This window comes from Nesoenas mayeri, assembly GCF_963082525.1.
Source record: "Nesoenas mayeri genome assembly, chromosome: 3".
Classification (NCBI taxonomy): domain Eukaryota; kingdom Metazoa; phylum Chordata; class Aves; order Columbiformes; family Columbidae; genus Nesoenas; species Nesoenas mayeri.
The window spans coordinates 54,126,499-54,147,266 of NC_137544.1; the positions used below are offsets into that span (position 1 = coordinate 54,126,499).

General features: G+C 36.0%; 1 protein-coding gene across 1 annotated transcript in view; it reads right to left on the minus strand.

Moving 5' to 3' along the window:
• Positions 1-20,275: 20,275 nt before the first annotated feature.
• Positions 20,276-20,768, minus strand: part of TRDN (triadin) — a gene marked incomplete at both ends in the record, with an annotated part of 192,499 nt that continues 192,006 nt past the window's right edge. Inside the window, one exon of the mRNA XM_080341419.1 lies at positions 20,276-20,418. Within this exon, the coding sequence (XP_080197545.1) occupies positions 20,276-20,418 (143 nt within the window). The remainder of the gene's footprint in view (positions 20,419-20,768) is intronic.

Consider the following 20,768-nt stretch of genomic DNA (forward strand, 5'->3'; position numbering starts at 1 on the left):
ATGTTCTTTGGCAATTAAATTAATTTTGCTGAAGAATTTTCTCCTGAACCGTCATTTCTCTAAATGTTCTCTCCAGCCTGGCACACTGATTTCTGACGGGTTATGAAAGAGATTCTTTTTTCACACATGAAAGGCAATTATAGTTCCTTTTTAGGTTCCATCAAAGTCCTTTCTACTAGTGCAGTAAAATTTATAAGACAAAAATTCAAGTCTCCTTAACACTGAAGAGATCAGATGTAAGATCAAGTAAATTTGTTTTCCATTTGGATAAACTGACTACTGATTTAAATACATCACATGTTAAACAATTCCATGATCCTAGGAAATAAATTAATTTTCAGTCACTAATATCTAGAACTTGAAATTGAAATCCACGGTATGATTTATTCAAACGTTTCATAAGCATATATATGAACTAAGAAATCAATCTAGTACAGTTACAGGAAGCACAATATTTGAGAAATCTTAGAAGGCAGCATGCTGCATAAACATTTTGCTATTATATAAGTAATATTGTATGTTATACAGGACCTTTCTAAAAAATAGCAATAATATGCCACTGCTGGGAGTGATTTCACGATAAAAATTTAGGTAGCATTAGGAGTGTACAGATTTTGTGCTTTAGCCCTGTTTTTTTAAGATTTATACCGGGTAAAATTACACAATGCTATTAGATCTGTTTTGGATTGCAAAAAAGTTTGTTAGGTTCCAGGAATTATAGAGAACACTAAGTTATTTGTTATGTTTCATGAAACTTATTGGATTTGACAGGGCTCTTGAGGAGAAAGTGTGGGGTTTTTGTCTGTGGTTTGTTTGTTTGTTTTTTTTTCTTTTTTTAAATCCAAGGGAGGCTATCTTGTTATTTCCAGAGGCTGTAGAAAAAGGGCAGGCAGAAAGAGGGACAGGGAAAAGGTAGAAAGAAGAGGAATCAGAGGATTATTGCCCTCTCAAATGCTGACATTTTCAATATGAGAAATATCATTGTGGGATAAATCAGTTTGGTGAACATGTTCAAATGCTTTCTTTCCAGATGGAAAAAAAAATAGTCTTTTAAACCTTAGATGATGGCTGATCAGCCAGCTTTGCTGATTTTCACAGATTACTTATCACAAAGCATAACATCAATATAACTCTGCTCATATAAATTTCTTCGTTCTTAAGAAGAGAACAGGCTTCTGTTCCAGTGATATAAAATTGTACATTGCAAATAACACCACCTCTGTTGGTATTGTTTCTCTTTTGTTCTGTAGACAGATAGAAAAGAATTGCTTGTTTTGGACAAATACTGTGCCTCTGATGCTGATTATAGAGTGCCAATGCATTTCATAATTTGTAGATGTTGGATCTGATTTTATCTTTATATGGGGTGATAAAAGTAATTAGTAACTTGACTAGAGTCTGAGGAGTTTTTCTAAAATGACTAAAAATATTTTTCATTTGAAAACATTGGTCCTTGAATTATGAGATATAGAAACTTTGTTTCTGTAGCTATTTCAATGGGGTTATGTCACTTCCATGATAGCAAAACTCCATTGAGCTAATCTGCAGGACTCATATCTAAAATTTGCCTTTATTAGAATAATAGCTGATACTGGAATAGACTTTTGAATCCAGTATTCATGTGCTCCTATACAAAAGAAGACTTACTCATTTTGTTAATAATCAAATAGTACTATTTTTATGTACTGTCTTTTCATTGATCTTTAATATGATATCTGAGTCCAGAATGATAATGTAACAGATTTTTAGGTCTAGAGCTTCCTGTGCTGTAATGTGGAATTTTGTTATTTCAGAATAATTTTCTTAAATAACTTAGCAGTTTAACTTTTTTATTTTGTTGACAGACTCCAGAAACATTTTTTGAACTGGATTTAAATTTGACCTTGGAATATTTTAAAATTCAAAGTTCATTAAGGAAAAAGTGAAATAAAGAGTCTTCTCCATAGAAGCAGTTCTTGCCAGCACTCAGGACATTAACATAAATTAGGAAAGACCATCAGAGTTGTTACTTAGTAAGCATGGGACATGTCTGCCATTGGTATTCTAACCAAGAAGTGATTGCTGTGTTTAACAGTGTAGCGCATATAACCAATTTTGGACCACTGGTCCAAATAGATATCTATGTATATAGATATATTATGCTTTTCTCCATCACTGGCTTTGTCCGTTCCAGTCTTAGACTAGAAGAATTTTCAAAATCTTACAGTTCATTAAAGAAAAATCCATACTAGGCTCTGTGTTCTATTTGAGAAGACATACTACATGGGACATAAAGAGTGCCTCATGTCAAAAAAGGATGAGCGCTCGTTATTCAGCTCCTTCAGCATGATTCATGAAGCTTCTGAAAATGAAGGTGGCCTCAATTAAGAACTATCTTGATCTGCTTTTTCAGGTCAGATCAACAGCTATAGCAATATAGCTAATGGCTGCATGTCTCTACAAATTGTCAGTCTCTGCTAAATAAGGTGCAGGAGAATCATGGGAGGAAAGAAGAGAAATGAGATATTGTTAAAAAGCATCCACCAATGGGAATTGTCTCAAGAAAATGTCCAAAGTGAAAAGCTCCTTTGATAAATGGCAAAATTGACTTTATTGTCCTAAATTAGAGGGGGGTTGTAATCTATTTGTCTAACAAATTTGACTAACAAAACACCATGTAAAGGTGATATGAATTGTTATAATTTGAAATTGGAAACATACCAAGTGCCCAAAATAAATGACAGCATGTCAAAGGATAAGGCATTTCAACTTCAATAATGTACGGGAAAGTAGAGGTCAGTCTCCTTAAAGAATTAAGAACTTAAACCATTCTGATCAGAAACATGTCCCACGTCATAGCTCAAGCCAAGACGTATCTGAACTTCATTTAGTACTGTATTATTGGTTTTGACAAAATATTCTAATCCAAAGAGAGCCCTACACAGAAGACAGATAATGTGAAAGTGAGGAGGTAACAGTAATAGTAATAGATTACGTCAGCAAAATTTTCCAGTTTGGTGCAGAATAATTACTGTACCACAGGTCAGCAATTTTGATAGATATAGCTTAACCATTAGAAAGCCCTCTGTGAAACAGAGTTCTGTGGGCACTTTTTTTGAGACCAGTTTCTTGTGTGTTCATGTTGGTTTTCTTTATGCAGTTGTGAATTGTTAGGCAAATTTCGACCAGGTTTGTCAGAAGAGTTAGTTTGTCAAATGACTTTATTCCAGCAAATGTCACATGATGTGGTTCCTAGGTAGAGGAGCCCATGTTGGTGCTTCTCTTGGTGTAAAAGCACACAGAAATGGGAACAGCAGTAAGCCATCCAAGTGGTGGTTCACATTAGCACATCTTCAACAGGCAGTGTCTTGACCTGCCTCTTACCTTACTGAAAGAAGAAGCGTGTGCCAAGCGGTTATGTGGCAAGGGGACCTCATGACATTGTGGGAGTAAACCATAAGGGTTTGGCAGGATATGCTGAGATAGGGAAAGTTAAATGAATGTGGAAGAGAACTACTATTGTGGATGGACATGGGGGATTCATTAATTCAACTGCTGCAGAACAACACTCACTTTTACATCTTTTATTTATTTTGTCATGATGACATTAGTAATTCTGGTCTCCTTTATGATCTCAAACAAATATCTTCATCTCCCTCTTTCTTAGTTTCTCATATGTACAATGATACTAATTTTCCATGTCTTGAAAATGCAGAGACAATTTTTAAACAAAATAGTTTTTGTTGTAACTCATCTGGGTAACCTCGGTCCAGGTAAGTCTAATTAAAATAAGAGCACCATGTACAAGGTCAATTTTGGCAAGGATGTGTCATTAAACTTTTATATGGAAAGAACTAATTCAGTTAATGTGTTGTTGGACTAGTGAAAAAGAAAGTCTGATGAAAAAAGTGTTCTGGAAAGATTCTTGGCAATGGTGGAGAGATGTAAACCTTTCATATTTGAAAGAAATACTATGCAGTCTGATAGGCTTAAGAATGCAGAAGAGTATGATCAGTACTGGAATAAATGGATAAATTGTGCTGAATATATCAGACATCAACTGTTGATGTAAAATTTAGGAAGTTCCAAAAAGTGTGAAAATAACCACAGTAATGAATCATTAGCATTAATTTTGAAAGGACTGGCCTAGGTTTGCCTAATACTTTTTGACTGTGATCCTTCATTCTTCCACTTCTGTCTTGTAAATTAAAACACAGGTTATACAGTCTAAAAAGGAATAATATGTGTTTCAGCCACTTCCTTGCAGAGCTTGTCTTGATTATTCTTTAGGACAAGTCAGGAACCTAATGCAGGTGTCTAAGTTAGCTAAGTAGTCTGCCTAGGCTACCTCTCTAGTCCATGGAGAGTGATAAACACTTTGTGAAGGTGATTCAGAGCAATCAGAATCAGTTTCTATCTTAAATGGCTACATTAAATATTACTACATGGATGGAGGAGATATATCCCAGTCTGGATATATTGGGAGGGAGGCAATTGATGTAGTGATATATCTTCCTTGCTTGTGCACTAGAAGATATCAAGGGAAAAGATGGTACAGCTGTCACACTGCTTCTTAATATATCTTACTTTTCATGAAGACAAGGTGTTGCATTCTGGTTAACAAGAAACCAAAGTGTTCCTGTGTCACAGTTATATATCATGAAGACTTCCTTGTTGCAGTGTAACTGGTTGGTTTTAGTTTAGACTTAATCTTTTTCTGAGAAACATGAGTTTGTACCAGGTAAAAGGAGGGGTATTGAACCAGATGACCTTCAGAGATCCCTTCCAACCTTAATCATTCTGTGAATAATCTATCAGTGTACTACTTCAACCTGTATTTTAGCTTATTCAGAGGTGACTCCTGTACAGAAAAAGATGCTTAGGCTCATGATGAAGGAGTAGTTACCATAGGAAACAAATGAAAAAACCTCAAATATGTGCATGCTTAGTAGAGCTTATCAGAAATAAATAGTGTTTCATTAATATAACCTACATAAATTTGGCTTTCCTCAAAATATTTCAACAGAAGTTTGCAACATTTTTTTTTTCTTGGTGGAAAAAGTGGAGGGGAAACCAAGAGTATGATCCATCCTATCCACCCCTTTAAGAAAGAAATGTGTCCCCTCCTTAAGAGAAGAAAGAGGAAAGAAAAGAGAAGAGGCAAAGTAAAACATTTCCTGAATGCTTAAAAACACTACAGGACTGAAGTAATGTAGTGCTGAACACCAGAATCATACCATGCACTGAAACATGGGTGAAAACCAAAAATCAACCCCTCTCATCCATTTTAGAGATCATATCCATCATCAAAAGAAAAAAAAAAAAAGGAAGCCATAGAATGAAAGAAGATTTACATTGTTACTGAAAGAATGAAGGAAGTTTTACATTGTTACTGAAAGAATGAAGGAACAGGAAAAATATTTGTGAGGCTGATGAAAAGTCTCACTGTGTTGTCATTTTGCTTAGACTTTTGTCTGAAAAATACTATTATTCTTATTTTCACAGGGGAAAGCAAAAAAGAGTAGAACATGTCACCCTCTGAATTCTCTGATGTATTAAATGTAAGCCATTACTGTTGCTATTCTGTTCACACAACTAGTTTTCCAATCAGCAGTATCTCCATGTGGTGAAGCTGTATTCTCTAGGCTAAACAGACCCAGCTCTTGCAACCTTTCCTCGTAAGAAAGACAGGACCTATATGACAAGAACTTCTGTAAGGGAATCAGATGTTTCATTCTGAATTATTCCAGTACATAACCTATTCTTAGGGTTATTGATAATCAATAGTAACAAAGTAGGTGTTTTTTAAATGAAAGGTAAAACAGAACTGCACATCCAACACTGCTCACTATACTGGAATTTACACAGTGCTCAGTACATTAACTGTGCATGCTAAAAGCCTAATGTATAATGCCCCAGAGGTTTACTGAAAAGCCACTACCAAAGAGATCCTCCTTTTTCATCAGAACTGCAGGTCTTCAGATCTCAGACACCAGTTCTCAAGCAAACACCTGAACAAGAGCAATCTTTTTGTATGGTTCATATAAGTATTAGGGGAAAGTAACACATGGATTTCTTAGCAAATTTTTGTAGATAAAGAAAATGATATCAGCAAAAGATGTGCATGTTTAGTACCACTTTCAAATTAATTTTTACTTCAATAAAACAGCACAAATAAACACATCCCCTTTTCAACATTACTTCATTGATAAATGACAATGTAGTCTTGGGCTCTTCAAGTTGAAAAGAAATAGTACTACTGGGGATATAAAAGAAGACCATGAAATTGGTAGTATCATAAAGGACAGAAGCAGAAAATTACCGTACACTCTGATCTAATACCCAAATGGAAGCCAATCAAATGAAACTAGCAAGTGGCAGGTGAAAAACTAAAGGCTATGACTCTTCACATAGTGTGCTATTAAATAAAGGAGCACATTGACTCCAAAATATTTTGAAAGGTAATATATTATAGACTTTAAAACCTGGTAAAACTCATGAAAGAAGAATTTGTTTTAGGTTTCTAATTAGAAAGACAAGCCTAGTTCAGGAAACTTATGTCTGTGTGATGTTGAATTTCCAAGGAAAATATCATTATACAGCTGCTCTATTCTGGTACTATTTCCCAGGCATCTTCTGCCAACAACAGTCATTGGTTTAAATAGAGAAAAAAAAGTTAGTTTTTCAATTTCATTGGAAAAAATGTCTCATCTGGTTAAGTGTTGTGCTATTTTATTGCCCTCAAAGAGAACTCACCTAGCTGTGTTATAGACTTCAATACAGTTATAATATAACAAGTATGCAAAATGGACTTTGACAAGCAACTCCTTTGTTTTCAGTAGTTTCATAACATCAGGTGATGATTCTTCTAATGTGTCATCTTGCCTGTAGGTTGGCCCTAGCTTCGTATCTGGAGAAAACTTGCAATAGCCAGGGAAACTAACAGGTTTTACCTCAACTCTCTTGATTAACTGAGCCACTCTCACAACATTACAACACTTGATTCTAATCAAATGCAAATATACATAATTGTAATGGTCAGTAATGGAAGCAATTTAGTATATATACTATTTGCATGTATGTAGCTTTCAGTACTATCACAAAGCTGAACTAGAATTGCACAATACATGTTAATTAACTCCTCAGAACAAGTTCTGTAAAATAATACTTCTTATTCACATATTAAAAAAAAAGATACAACAGGATTGTGTATGAGAAATAAATTATTCAGAGTATGAAAATAGAGATGGCAGCAAAATATGATGTATTTGGTGTGGAGAATTCACTGGAGAGATCTGAAGAGGGATTCAGTGTGGTCATAGTGGCAGTCATAGTGAATGAAGTTCGAGTGATAATATTCAATACCTAAGAGACTGAAGAAGAAGTGAGAGTGTAGAAAGTTAGAATGGGAGAAAACTCACTAGTCAAATTTTGGAATGGTGAGAAAATGCCTAGTTTATTTTGTTGTGGAATAGAGAATATCTTAATAATATGGAAATAAAGACACATGATATCATAGACACCATATTGGAAGGAGAATTTATAGTGGTTTAAATGATAGTGTTGGCTAGGTAGGCCTTTTTTCCTCCATCACAGAAAAAATGAAAAAATGACTTTCAATTTAACTTCAAATTGCTTCTTCTTTCTCTGTTGCCCTTAGAACCATCATGTATTTGGACGTGTCTTTTGGGTCACCGACTACCTCTTTATTAAAATATCCACAAAGAGAAGAAACAAGGCAAAGCCAAATTTTAGAGACAGGATGATGAGAAATTTAAGTCTTGAACTTCACCCAAAAATAGAACTTGTGTGTGACTTCAGCCCTTTCAATGGTGCTGTCATTGAGTGAACTGCAACACAGTTGACCATCAACCCTTCATATACATTCTCCTCTGAACACACTCCATATGTGTAGTATGTATGGAGAGCCACTACCAAATAAGCATAGTAATGTATACCTATTTAAATTTTATATAACAAAATCTTTTATTTATCTTATGCTAAATTAAGCACACAGAGTAGGCAGAAATTGTACGTCACTTGCCTGCATTTTATTAACTGGTGTTTTATTGGAACTGTTCCTTATCTACAGCACAAAAACATCAAATAAAATTGCATTTTAATTTGTTGAAGAAGCCTTATTAACTTAATTTCTGCTATAATTTATCATTTAAGTGAACATTTCATTAACAAGAGGTTCCACTTAAATTTGAGAAGAAGCTTCTTCTCAGTGAGGGTGACAGAACACTGGAACAGGCTGCCCAGGGAGGTTGTGGAGTCTCCTACTCTGGAGACATTCAAAACTCGCCTGGATGCCTTCCTGTGTAACCTCATCTGGGTGTTCCTGCTCCGGCAGGGGGATTGGACTAGATGATCTTTCGAGGTCCCTTCCAATCCCTAACATTCTGTGATTCTGTGACTCTGTGATTCTGTGATTCTGTGATTTTATTAAGAAGTTCCAACACTAAAAATAATTAGTAATAGAAATCCTTTAACAGTATTTTAACACTATATTTTTAGTATATCTTAAACACTTGGAAAAGGTACCTGCAAGTGAAAACTGAAAACCGCAAAATCATGAATAACTGGAATTATCTAGTTTTTACTGCATATTTTGATTATGATTTTTTTCTATGCTAACACATGGGATCTCAGTATTGACTGCTGTATTTTGATCAGTGTCTCTGCAGAGAAATGAATCACTGATTAGAAAATGAGTGGTTTACACCTCTGTAAATGTGAAGCAATTTTAATAAATCAAAGAAAAAAGAAGAACCACAAACTAACAAAATACAAAACAAACCAACCTGTACAAAGAGTATCAGTAAAAAAGAGAAATTTCCCTAAGTTTTTATAAAGTCTCAAAGATTTAATCAATCCTTACGTTCTATGTAGTTCCATGGGTATGTGGGCAAAGGATACTGTAAAAATATTGTTCAGAGTTTGGACTGAATTATGCTCATGTTGTTTGAATCCCACCTGGCTGATGGCTATGTGCTTTCTTTCAGACTGTTTCTTATGTTCCTTCCATTCTTGAAAAACAGGCGGGAAATGGAAAGCAGCCTGTTGTTTATAGTACCATTGGTGCTTAGGGGTGGCTTTTTCTTGTTTGGGTCTACAGTAACTCTGTTATGAAGGTACATATTTTCAATGTCAGTAAGCCCTTGTAATGTATCTCCCCCACCTCATTTACCACAAAAAAGACAAGCCTACAAGTCCAGTGTTGCTTCCATTTTCATTTACCAGATATAGTTTTGTAAACAGTGTTGGCCTGTGTGAAACATCATTTCTTCACTTGGTGAGAAAAAAAAAATGCAATTAGAAAGTCTGGTGTAAACTTACTCCTATGACATGTAAGTGACCTGGATTAAAGAGGAGAGGGAGTAGTTAAAGGGAAATTATGCTAATGTACCGAATCTAATGCGAATGCTTCTATTTTGGCAACTAAAACGGACAGAAATTGAGAAAATGCTGCAGCACACTTTTTCCATACATCAGGATTATGGTCGTATACTGAAAGTAGGCCCCTTTCCAGCTTTAGTACTAAGCACATAGCATCATTGTATCACAGGTGAATCTCATACATCTTTAAACTTATGAAAACTAGAGAGATCTCTTAGCTAGTTCAGAATAGAGCAAATGAAGAAAGATGTGTTCCTCTCATGGGTGATTCATCCCACCTCTCACGTATTTACTGCGGAATAGGTGAATTGTCATCAGGAGTTAGCAGTCTCTCTTCACTGACTACAGACCTGACATTGACTGCACAACTACCTTAGACTAGACATCTGACAAACCAGAGACAAAGTTAAGTGGGACAAACCACATTCAAAGTGTCCTTGAGTGACTGAGTTCTGTATTCACTTTGAGCTTTAGCTGTTCTCCTTCTGTATAGAAGCTCATCTTCACTGTGACCTATTAGGAAATCAGAAATACATTCTCATAGCTTGTTCACAGTTTGATTTATAGATTTATGCTCATCAAGTCTAAAGTAATAGAAATATATAATACAACTGGATTTTTTTTCTCAGAGGTGGAAGTTATGTCACTGATTAACTATCTTTACAAGTGCTTTCTAATATTTAACCAAAACCTTCAAGTATTTCTATTTCTTTCTGATAGTTGAAATGTAGGCAGCGAATCTAATCCTGTCTTTATTTCTGCAATGAGAGGAGTGTGCACATTTTCTCCTTTTTATCCTCACACAGTGGAATTTTAGTCAGCAGCCAGAAACACATTTGTTACAGTACTACGCCATATAGACCAGAAGAGATGACGCCTATTGTGCAGGAAGTTTTTTACTATATGAATATTTGTTTCACATAGAAAATTTGTATTATTGTTATATGAGTTTACACTTTTGTATAGCACAAGGGTAGAATGTATTAAGCCCAAGGCTGTGATTTGCAAGGAAATGTAGTGGTTAAAAAGACTGAGCTGTTTTCTACTCTGTCATGAGTGACTGGCAGAAGCAGGCAATGGAACAAATATTGTTTCACAGAATCTTGTAAAAGGCTGAGGCGGGAGTTGTGGGAAAGGAAAAAGCTTTAGTGGTGTGATATCAGGCTCTGCACATCTCTTCCAACAGCTTAGAAGCTGCTGCATTTTCTCATGGGATATTAGTGACTTTTTTCTTTAACAAAAAAAGAATGGAATCATTATCTTATATTTGTTCCAATGAGTGAAAAAAAAAAATCTAAAGATGCCTTTGGACATATTAAAGCAACAGAAAAGAGCAAAACTAATTAACTTTGGTATGAACAGTTGGCTTTCTGTCAGGCACAGTGATGAGATCTGGGGCCTTCTGTTTTCCTTTCTTGTATTTGTAAGGGTATAATAGAAATTATTGCATGTTGATATTGGACAAGGAGATAAATCTCATTGCACTTTTTGTGTAATCCTACATATTTAATTTTTAAATTAGTTGACCTCTGAAGTTACTGTTTTGGTTTTGTCAGTTTTCAGGCTAAGAGAAGTATTAACACATTAATGTACACTGGACTCATGACAGTTAAAAAACAGATGACTTTTAAACTGAAATGTCATCATAGTATATAATTACTAATATATATTATTATGATCTTAATATTAATGTTAAGATGTGTGCCATGCCTTGTGCAAATATATAGCAAATGATGGTTACCAATATGACAATTAACAGAGCATCCAGCCTAGAAGGGTTCGGGAGCTCTCTGCTTGTGTTCCATGCTTTTCATGAGCTACGGGTAACTACCCTTGGACAGACAAATTCATGAAGCAAATGACCCTAAGTCTTCACATACATGATGAGCCCCATCATAAATACTTTTGAGACTGTACCTGGTGGGTGAGGTAATTACTTGCCTGTGAGGGGACAGCAGTTTGGTCCCCAGGAAGAATCAAGGTTTCCAACATGTCACAGAATCAAACCTTCATTGTCTAGTGATTATCCAGTATATGATAATCAGTTTTCCAAAGAGCACTGGGATCACACTATGGAGAGGCAATTTTTATTTTCCCAGAGGAACTAACACTCAAAGTGGTTTGGAGTGACATTTGTCCATCAACAGCAGATGGTACAGACAGTCTGGTGTACTTGGGTGTGTGTCAGACACAGAGAGGGAAGGAAGTGATAATGCAAATTTTTTAGATGGCCAGCAGCTTCCGCAGCATAGCTGCAGATTTATGCTGGTTAGGTCAATTGATTTGATCAGGGACTGATATATACTGATGTTATTATCAAAAACTAATTAAACAAAAACTGGCACAGCCTGCTTGTGGTTTGCAATGGAAATGTGTTGAATTCGCTGTTCATAAAACTAAGCATGGGAACTAACCAACCAAAGGTAGCTCCTCAGAAGTACTTGCAAAATTGAATGCTATTGTCCAAGGGAAGAATAGAAAATGCTCAAATGTCCCAAAATTTAACTCTGTAGCAGTGGCTTTATGGTTTCTTGAGTTTCATAACCTCCAAACAGTTCAGGGCCTCATGTCCCTCGAGCCTTGACTTAGCTCTCATCTGCTTTCATTGTCCTCCTTATTCTCATTTCTTCCTGGAGTGGTCAGCTCCTTGCAGGTCTGACCTCTCCTCTCAGCTGGAGAGGGAATGAATGAAAGAAGGTCTTCCTCAGTAAGGAAAGATCACACTAGCTCACCTGCACTCATGTTTGTGCCCTCAATCTCTCACTCTCACATGCATGATTTTCCACTCAATAGTTTGCTCCAAGGCATCTTTCTCAAAAGTTTAAAATTGGCTTAATAAAGCAACCACCAGTTTGGACACTTTGGCAGGCTTTCTGTTAAAAGAAAGTCTGTTTTTAAAGTTTAAAGTAAATTAAGTCAGGTAGTTTTAATATGCAAACAGCACATTTTAATTTATAAACATGCACATTTAATATAATCTAAGCTGTTGTCCTAGGTAAGAGTCTTAGTGCTCCAAAATTAAAAGCTTTACAACTTTTTCACTTTTACCTCTCCTGGAGAATACCAATGAGGGGGTTTATTTGAATATGTGTCATGCAGGTCTTCATGGTAGGAAAAATCAGATTTTCAGGGTCAAAACCCACAATCATTTGCAGACCTTCATCAATGAATCACAGTGAAGTGATTTGCTCAGGTCTCTGCCACCTGTGTGTCTTCACAGTAGGCAAAATGCAGTATTAAGAGTCACATGTAACAACAAATTGACATAGCTTCATCAGTGTCAACAGGAGAACAGTAAGGTAAACCATTACTAAAATGACAGTAGTTGTGTTTGTGAAAAGATGAGACAGGCTAGAGCTGGAGACTGAGACTTGTAAATACAGATAGCATGGACAAACGACGGTGCTTAATCTACAAACTTTTTGTTAGTTCGTCCAAAGTGGACTTCAAACAGTTGTGCTACATTCCAGCTTCAGTTATTGAGCTTGATGTAAAAGGTCACAGGATGAAATATAATGGGCTTATTTCAGCTTTAAATCCCCCAAATTTACAAATGTGTTCTGATAGAGAGTGCTTAGCTCTCTCGATGTGAGTATCCATAGGAGTACAGGTGCTTTGCTGCATCCACACACGCAGACATTTCTTCTCATCAGTCTTTGCATGCTGTTTTGCAATGACTGTGAAAGCTATGTGATCAGATCGTCGATAGGGTGTAGCTCCACTGAATGTACTTTTCAAGTGATTGATATTTGAGCCATCAACAGGTAAGATGCCATTCATGGTGTGAAAAGCATTCACTGTTGACATCTCAGAAGTCAGCATCTATGCAATGCGATTCTGGATTTAATTATCAACTGCTATTTTTTAAAAACAACCTTGAATGTAAAACAAAATACTGGAAAATGTTTCCATACTATTACTCAGTGATCTTAGTAAAAGTATCAAACAGCCTCCCAATTTAATTTAATTTCAATGAAAGAACATACGTGGCTGATTTAAAAAGGAAATACAAAACTTGCTTATACTGTTAGTTCCATTACAAGCCTAAAATACTCATTTCCACACTAAAACTAAGTCTTTGCATCTCAGTGAATGATTTTATTTTTACAGCATATTAGTATTAGAGAACAAATGTTAGAGAATTATTTTAGCACCCTAAAAATATGCATATATCTAAACAAAAGCAGAGAGTGGTACATTCTTGGAAGCAAAAGACTGACAATGATTGCATGCGATAGAAGCCCTTTGTAGTATGAGTCTCAATGTGAAGGGTGAAAGCTGCCAAATGGGGTCATACTCATTGTTACCTGCTTTATTGCTGTTTATTTTTATTTTTTTTTTTTCTGAGAATTTATAATGTGAACTAAATTGCAGAAACCCTATTTTTTGTAGTGTGCCAATCACTATTGTCCATGATACACTGCCCACAAACAGATGAATCTGTAAAATATCCCTGTGAAAAATGTGAATTGGTCTCCCGTACCTGGATTAATTTTACAATATTTCTGACTATGATTACATGGACTTATTTATCATTCTCACTAATTGTAACCCACTGGAACTATAGGACATCAGCAGCACTGCTATAAACTGAAAATGCCAGACTGTTTTTTCTTTAAATCATTAAGTTTCAGGCAATTAGAGGCATGCTGTTGGTTTTATTTCCTGGAAGCTGAAGAACCCAGATGTTTCATTTTCATGATATTTAACATTTAATAACCTCATTGTCATTGATACTAATTTTCCAAGTGCATTTTCTGCTTTTGTTTTGAAAACAAATATGTGAAAAAATGTTTTGGTACTTCAATTTTCTCTTCTTTTTTTGAGGGGGGATGAAGCTTCCAACATGATTAGCTAAATGATCAATCTGTTTAAAAAAGGTGGAATCAGGGTTGGATCCAAATGTCCTTAAAGTCTATGGAATTCTATTAGCTTCTGTTGCTTGTGCCCAGAGATGATAAATAAGTTGGCAAGGTATTCATGGGAAAAGCAATCTTGACAATTAACTAAAAAGGAAGAAGATTTGACTGATTTGAACAAAATCTTCTGAGAAAAAACCAAATATTTTAATTAGTGGGGTTTTTTTTAATTTAAAAAGAACAATTAATGTTATTTGATTTACCACTCCAGCTTCCTTGTTCTAGTTTACTAATATCGTTTATCAGAGAATGTTTTCATTCCAATTGAAATGTCAGTGATAGGTATGCAAGGACAGTATACCTGTGTAATATACTTGTATATACACACATATGGCAGCAGAACACTATATTCCACACTCTAAAAAATCACCAAGCAGTAGTGATTTATTCAGATTTTCTCAAGCCAAATTTACACCCACTCACATTAAGGTCAAGGAGAGAACAAAAGGACTCAGTTGTTTTAGAAAGGATGGTCATATCACTTTGACAAGAAGACACGTTATTTAGAGAGGTACAAGGAAGGTTCTTATCAAGTTGTCTTCATGTTGCCTTTTCTTCATTGAAATGCTACAGCTAAGCTCTAATTTAACAGCATGGTGCTCAAGACTCCTCCTATGCATTGTTCATCTTCTGAAAGAAAAAAAAGCACAGGAGGTGTGTTGCACAATAAATGTGCATTTATATCTTTGTCATTCAGCTGGAAAATGTGTTGGAATATTAATGTCAGTAGCTTTATTTTCCAATTTCTTTGACAGATCCAAAACTGAGAAGATCTTAATTTTGTAATGCTTCTCTGCAGAATAAAAACTCATCTTCTCCAAAATTACAATTTTTCCATTTGGCGGTTTGGTTTCAAACTTTGCTTTTTCTGCTAGCTGGTGCTTAGAATGGGATAGATGGGATAATAAATGTATTTATTATTTCTGAGCAGAATTTAACACATACAATAAAAGAGAAAATGTTAGAGTTTTAAAAGCAAATGTCACACTTATCAGGAAGAAGCTGCATATTACCCCCACTACTAACCATGTTCAGTGATTTGTGGGTTCAGACACCAGATAATGTGATGTGATAAGATTTCCTAGTGGTGACTGAGAGAAACCCCCAATGTTCAGGATACAGGCATGTTTATTACTATTAGACATTCTGAGAAGAAATTAGGAGAAGATTTCAGGTAAAAACAAATCTAAAAAGAAGTTTGCCTGTGGAGAAGAAGTTTCCTCTATTCTACAGAAAATGAGACCACTTAGGTTTTTCTTAACACAGAACAAGAACCAAACCAGAGAGATCACAGGGGTCATATTGGTCATATGAGCAAGGAGATGTTTTTCCTTTTGAGAACAAGCAACTCATGCAAAGAAACAGGCTCAAATTTGTAAAGACGTTTTATCTAGTGAGTATTGGTAAAACAGAACCTCTTCCCCCCCAGCCTCCATACATAGTAAAAGTGATGTCAATATCTTTGCAAAAGAAAACATCACTGAGTAAATTAAATTTCTGAGCTTTTGGACCAGGCAAAATAAAATTGTTTTCTAAAAATTTTACTCATTTCTATCACAATAAAAGACAAGACTGGAAACTGAAGAAAACTCCTGAGAATTATTTACAACAATAACTAACAGAGTTCTTAGGATGCAAATACTGCAGAACAGATTGTTGTGTAAAGGATGTATGACAAGCAATGAGCATACACAGAAATCCATAAACCAAGAGAAAAACCACAAAAGGTCATGTTATTTCCTTTTTTAATTGAAAGGCTAAGACTTCTGCATTGAGAGGTATGCTCTGTGTAAGTAGGTTTTGCCCACAGATGAATAATATGACTTCTTAACTATTTGACTAATTGGGAATTTCTGGAGAACTTTACTCAGGATAAATGGATGGTATGACCTTTTCAGGTGTATAAATAATACATGCTTCATATTTTCATTTGCCTTTGTGTTTCTTCCTTCTGGAGAACTAAAAGGTGGCAGAAATATCACTTCTCAAAGCTGAATTTTTAGCAAATTATTCTTCTTTTATTTATAGATCCTGCCTAGGAACCCTGATAAGGCATTTGATATTTCTTTTTATTTCATCAGTTATCAGCCCCTCACACCTTCACTTTCTGCTTCACCCAGTACTATTCTTGTTTTACTTTTACTTATTTTCTTGGCTTCCAAAATCTTGAATCCTTGGAAAGAAGTGCTACTGGTGGTATGTAGCTGTGGGTAGCCATCAGCTGACTGTCTTAAATCCAAAGCAGCTTAAACAACCAGGCTTTTCCCTGAGGGAGTAAGTCTTTCACTCATTTCTCACTATACTGAGTGGATAATACAGTGGGATACTGAAGTGGAAGGAAAGCATTAAGTAAGATAAGAAAGGGAATCAGCTGCTCTCCTGAATGCCCATGTCCTGGTAGATAAAGACATCCCTCTGCAACTGTGCTTGCTGCACTTCTTGTATTATGTTGGATTAAAGTAAATTGCCACAGAGTTTTTCTGCAGGGAATTTGGCATCTAAATTAGACTATACTAAGTAGTAAATGGCTGTGTATAAAAATCGTAGCAGTGTAGATCTGGAGCTGGGGCTCAATGGGATAAATCTTTGTGGTGATGTACAAGTTATGTCTGTTCTGTCTTGTGTTTCAAGTGAAAACCCTAAATCACTAAAATAGCTTCTTACACAGACTTTCCAACTTCAGAAGTTGTGTCAGCAACTGGAGAAATAGAAGTGAGCCATTGAGAAAAGCTTTCATTTGCTGGACGGTTTTAAAATTGACAAAATCAGACTCCATCTGTGACATGGGTAGGAGTGCGAAACACTGAACATAAACTGAGGGCTGTGGACCGTGTCCATGGACTGTACTAGCAAGAGTAGGCAGTTCTGGGGTGGGCAACTTACTCTTGGCTGAGCACTGCAAAATTGATCTCATTGGGCTTGATCAAGTCTTAATTTTCAGAGTAGCTGGAAATTCACGGGCCCTGTTGACTTCAGCAGGATTTTAGCGCCTCACAGAAAGGTGCATGTTTTTGAGAATAAGGTATTAGAGATACTGATCGACCTGCACAGCCAAACTGCTGAGTCACAAATCTCCCACGTGGGAAGTCTCACCAAAGTCCATGGGACAAAAGACTCCTGAACCCCAATGCAGAGCGTTGCAATTGCAGCTGTACTGACTTCAGGCTGTAGTCTGGATCATGCACCAGCTCACCTGATTTAGTAATTGCTGACATAGGGAAGCCATAGCTCCTATGGAAGGCAGGTGGAAAAATCGCACCATTTTTACTGTCTCAGTTTCTTGATGGTCATTTTCTCAGTTGTCTGGACCCCAGAGTTGTCATTGGAGACTGCAGGTTCGTCTGTATTGGCTGTGCAGTTGTACTTTAAACGACCACTTTGATGAACATATTTGATTTTGGTACAGATGAAGTCCTACCTTGAATGACAGCAGCAACCATTTAGCTTTTTGAATGTCAGACTGTAATCCACAAAGTCTTCAAATAGACTAGCCAAGATAAGCATTGCAAAAATCGCACTAGGAATAAACACAATGCTGAATGATTCATTTTCCAGCCTAATTGTAAGAAATGCTGAATCTCTGTACTCACAAGATTTGTATATACTTAGCAGGTATAGAAAACTTACATATGTAAATCCTTTTCCTTCACTTTTGGATTCACAGGAAAACATATCACAGCCACTGAAACTCGGTTTGTATTGTTTATTTTCCAAAATAGATAACAATCAGCATATGATTTTGCAAAATTTCAGGATAATTTGAGTAAAAACATGAAATTAAACTTTTTAAAAGTTTCCAGGTGAATTTAAAGAGAAAAATGCTTTCCACTTCAAGAGTGCACCTCTTTCTCCCATTCTTCAAGGCAATGACAGAGTTTGGAAAACAATAAATGACTGATTTTATATCACTTATTCAGTGAAATTAATTGTTAATATTTCCAAAGCTTTCAGATATCTAATTAAAACATTATGGAAATGAGATCTTGAACATATTCTTGACATGTCCCAATCAAATGGGAAGAAAGGATTAAGGCTAATAATGAACAAAATTTATTTTGCCAAAAGAAGCTAACCCCCCCCATCTTATAGTATATTTAAATTTTGTCCATATTATTTGAATTAGGTAAACTCTCAAATTAAATTAACTGATTTCAGAAAGTTATAATCTCCCTTTAAGATCGCTTCCACAGTAAAACCCTAGGACAATAACATCCATAATAATATATACAAAATCACAAATTGGAAAGGAAAAAAGTGACTGGAAATATAAAAAGGCCCACTGAAAGAAAATTAACAATTGTCATTTTACCGTGAAATGTTCTCTGTTGACAACTCTGTCTCCAGAGCAGATTTCACAGTGACAGTGGAGGCATTCACACTTCTATCTGCAGTGTGCTCCTATGTGGGAAGAGCTGCTCCTAGGGCAGGACATGTTCCTACCTCCTTCCAGAAATCACTGTCTAGACAACTTGTTGCAATGAGAGTTTTTTTGCAGCACAAGATCTGTGCAATATGAGAGCATATTAAGAACAAGAACCCATTTTGTATAAGGCCATGACCAGTAATCTGAGATTATCAACCTGACCCAGCAATGTAAAAAGAAATCTTCCTCAGTTGCATTAACCTGCCCAAGACTCAGTTGTCCCAAACTCATGTGAGTCAATTATTTGATTAAAGTAAGAATGGGTTGGCACGGAGAGGGGATGAAGGAAGGGGCTGATGTTATCCTTAAATATGCTAAAAATAAAAAAGCAGTATATAGTTACTGGTGTGATCAGAACCTACAAGTAGCTGGGTTGTACAAAGAGCATCAGGCTACTTAACCAGCTAGCTATATAAGGTCACTGCAGTACATTTCACAGACTAAATGCAAAAAACATAGTAAGGAAATGCAAACAAATAGCAGCTTGCAAAAATGCATGATTATTTACACTGCCAGATGTACAGACAATTCAGATGTCAGTTTTCAGTCATGTGCCTTCAAATGGATCATATGCCATCCCTTCTTTTTCTCTAAGGCAACATGTCCTTTATTTCTACAGAAATGTACACTTGTTGTTCACTGACACATTTTTTATTCACTGATCTGAGTTTGCATCAAACTATCATGTTTACCTATTGGAAAGCTGGGTTACTTTAGTGTTGGCTGGTATATTATCCATTTACTTGGTCTTTTCTAAAAGTCTATGCGATTTACCCACAGAAGAAAAGTAGAAGTATTAAAATTATTGAATCTGTTTCTTGGGACCTTCATGTTGGTTTTCCTCACCTTTGCCTTGTTATTTCGCTTTCTCTGCTCACTTTGGGCTTTAGAAAGGAAAGACTTTGTATTTCTCAAACAGCCAGGGCAAACAGACTATGCTTTTGGTGCTTCAAGTTTAATAGAAATATTCATCATTAACATGATTTGTGGAGTCAATGTACTGATAATATACTGAGGGGCTCAGAGCAAGTGTGAGCTTCAGACCACACTGGTCAATGAGACATAAAAATAGCACCAGTCAGAGATCACATTTTTATGACTTAGTGAGGCTTTTTCCTGTCATCAATCTGATTGAACATTAAGAAGAAATGATTTAGGATTGCAGGTAGTCTTGCAATCTTGCTGATATAAGAGCTACATTCAACCTTTCACTCCTGAGATAAGATTAAATGGAAAACAGACTCACTTCAATGCTGAGCAGGTAGCTAAAGAAAAACAAGAAGAGCAAAAGAGGCAGGAAAACATACACACACAATCAGGTCAACACTTTGTTAACATTGCATTTCCACAAGAAATGGGGCACTTTTATGGTTGTACCTTTTTCAAATATAGTTCATTACTGCTTGTTTTGCCTCTGCCCATAGAAACTGTTTCCAGGTACACGTGTCCAAGTGGATCACATTCTTGCAATGAGCAGTACCACTGTAACTACTGTGAACCCCGGCAGAAAAGATAAAGTGCAAAACGTGAGCAACCACAGGACTCAGTCTTTCTACTGCCCTGGTTTCCTTGTCTTTCTCTTGGAAGCCTTTGAGTGAGTCTTTTCTTCCTTGTTTGAAGGGGGATTAGTGGGAAATTGCAGTCCAACTCCATTAGGTCCATTTAGGAAGACACATTGAAAGTAGCGGACAGGAGCTAGGAAAAGAAAGAAGAGGTGATTAATGTTTATGTCCTCCAAACTGGGGCCATGAGTCTATTCCATGTTCTTTCACACACATTTTCTTTGACAGTTTCACACTCAAACTCATCATTTCTCTCAGTGTCATAGTCCTGGGTCTCCAAGAATATTTTGGGATAGCTGAATAGAAGCCCCCCAAATTCACATATATATTTTCTGTTTCACAGTCACTTTCAGATACATTGAAGAGTTTCAGAAGGACTCTCATCTAATAGTGATTATGACATGTTTTATTAGGTTTCAAATTATTATTCTGAAAAGAGGCATAATAAGTGACAGTATCTCTTTCCCAGTCTTTCACAATCAG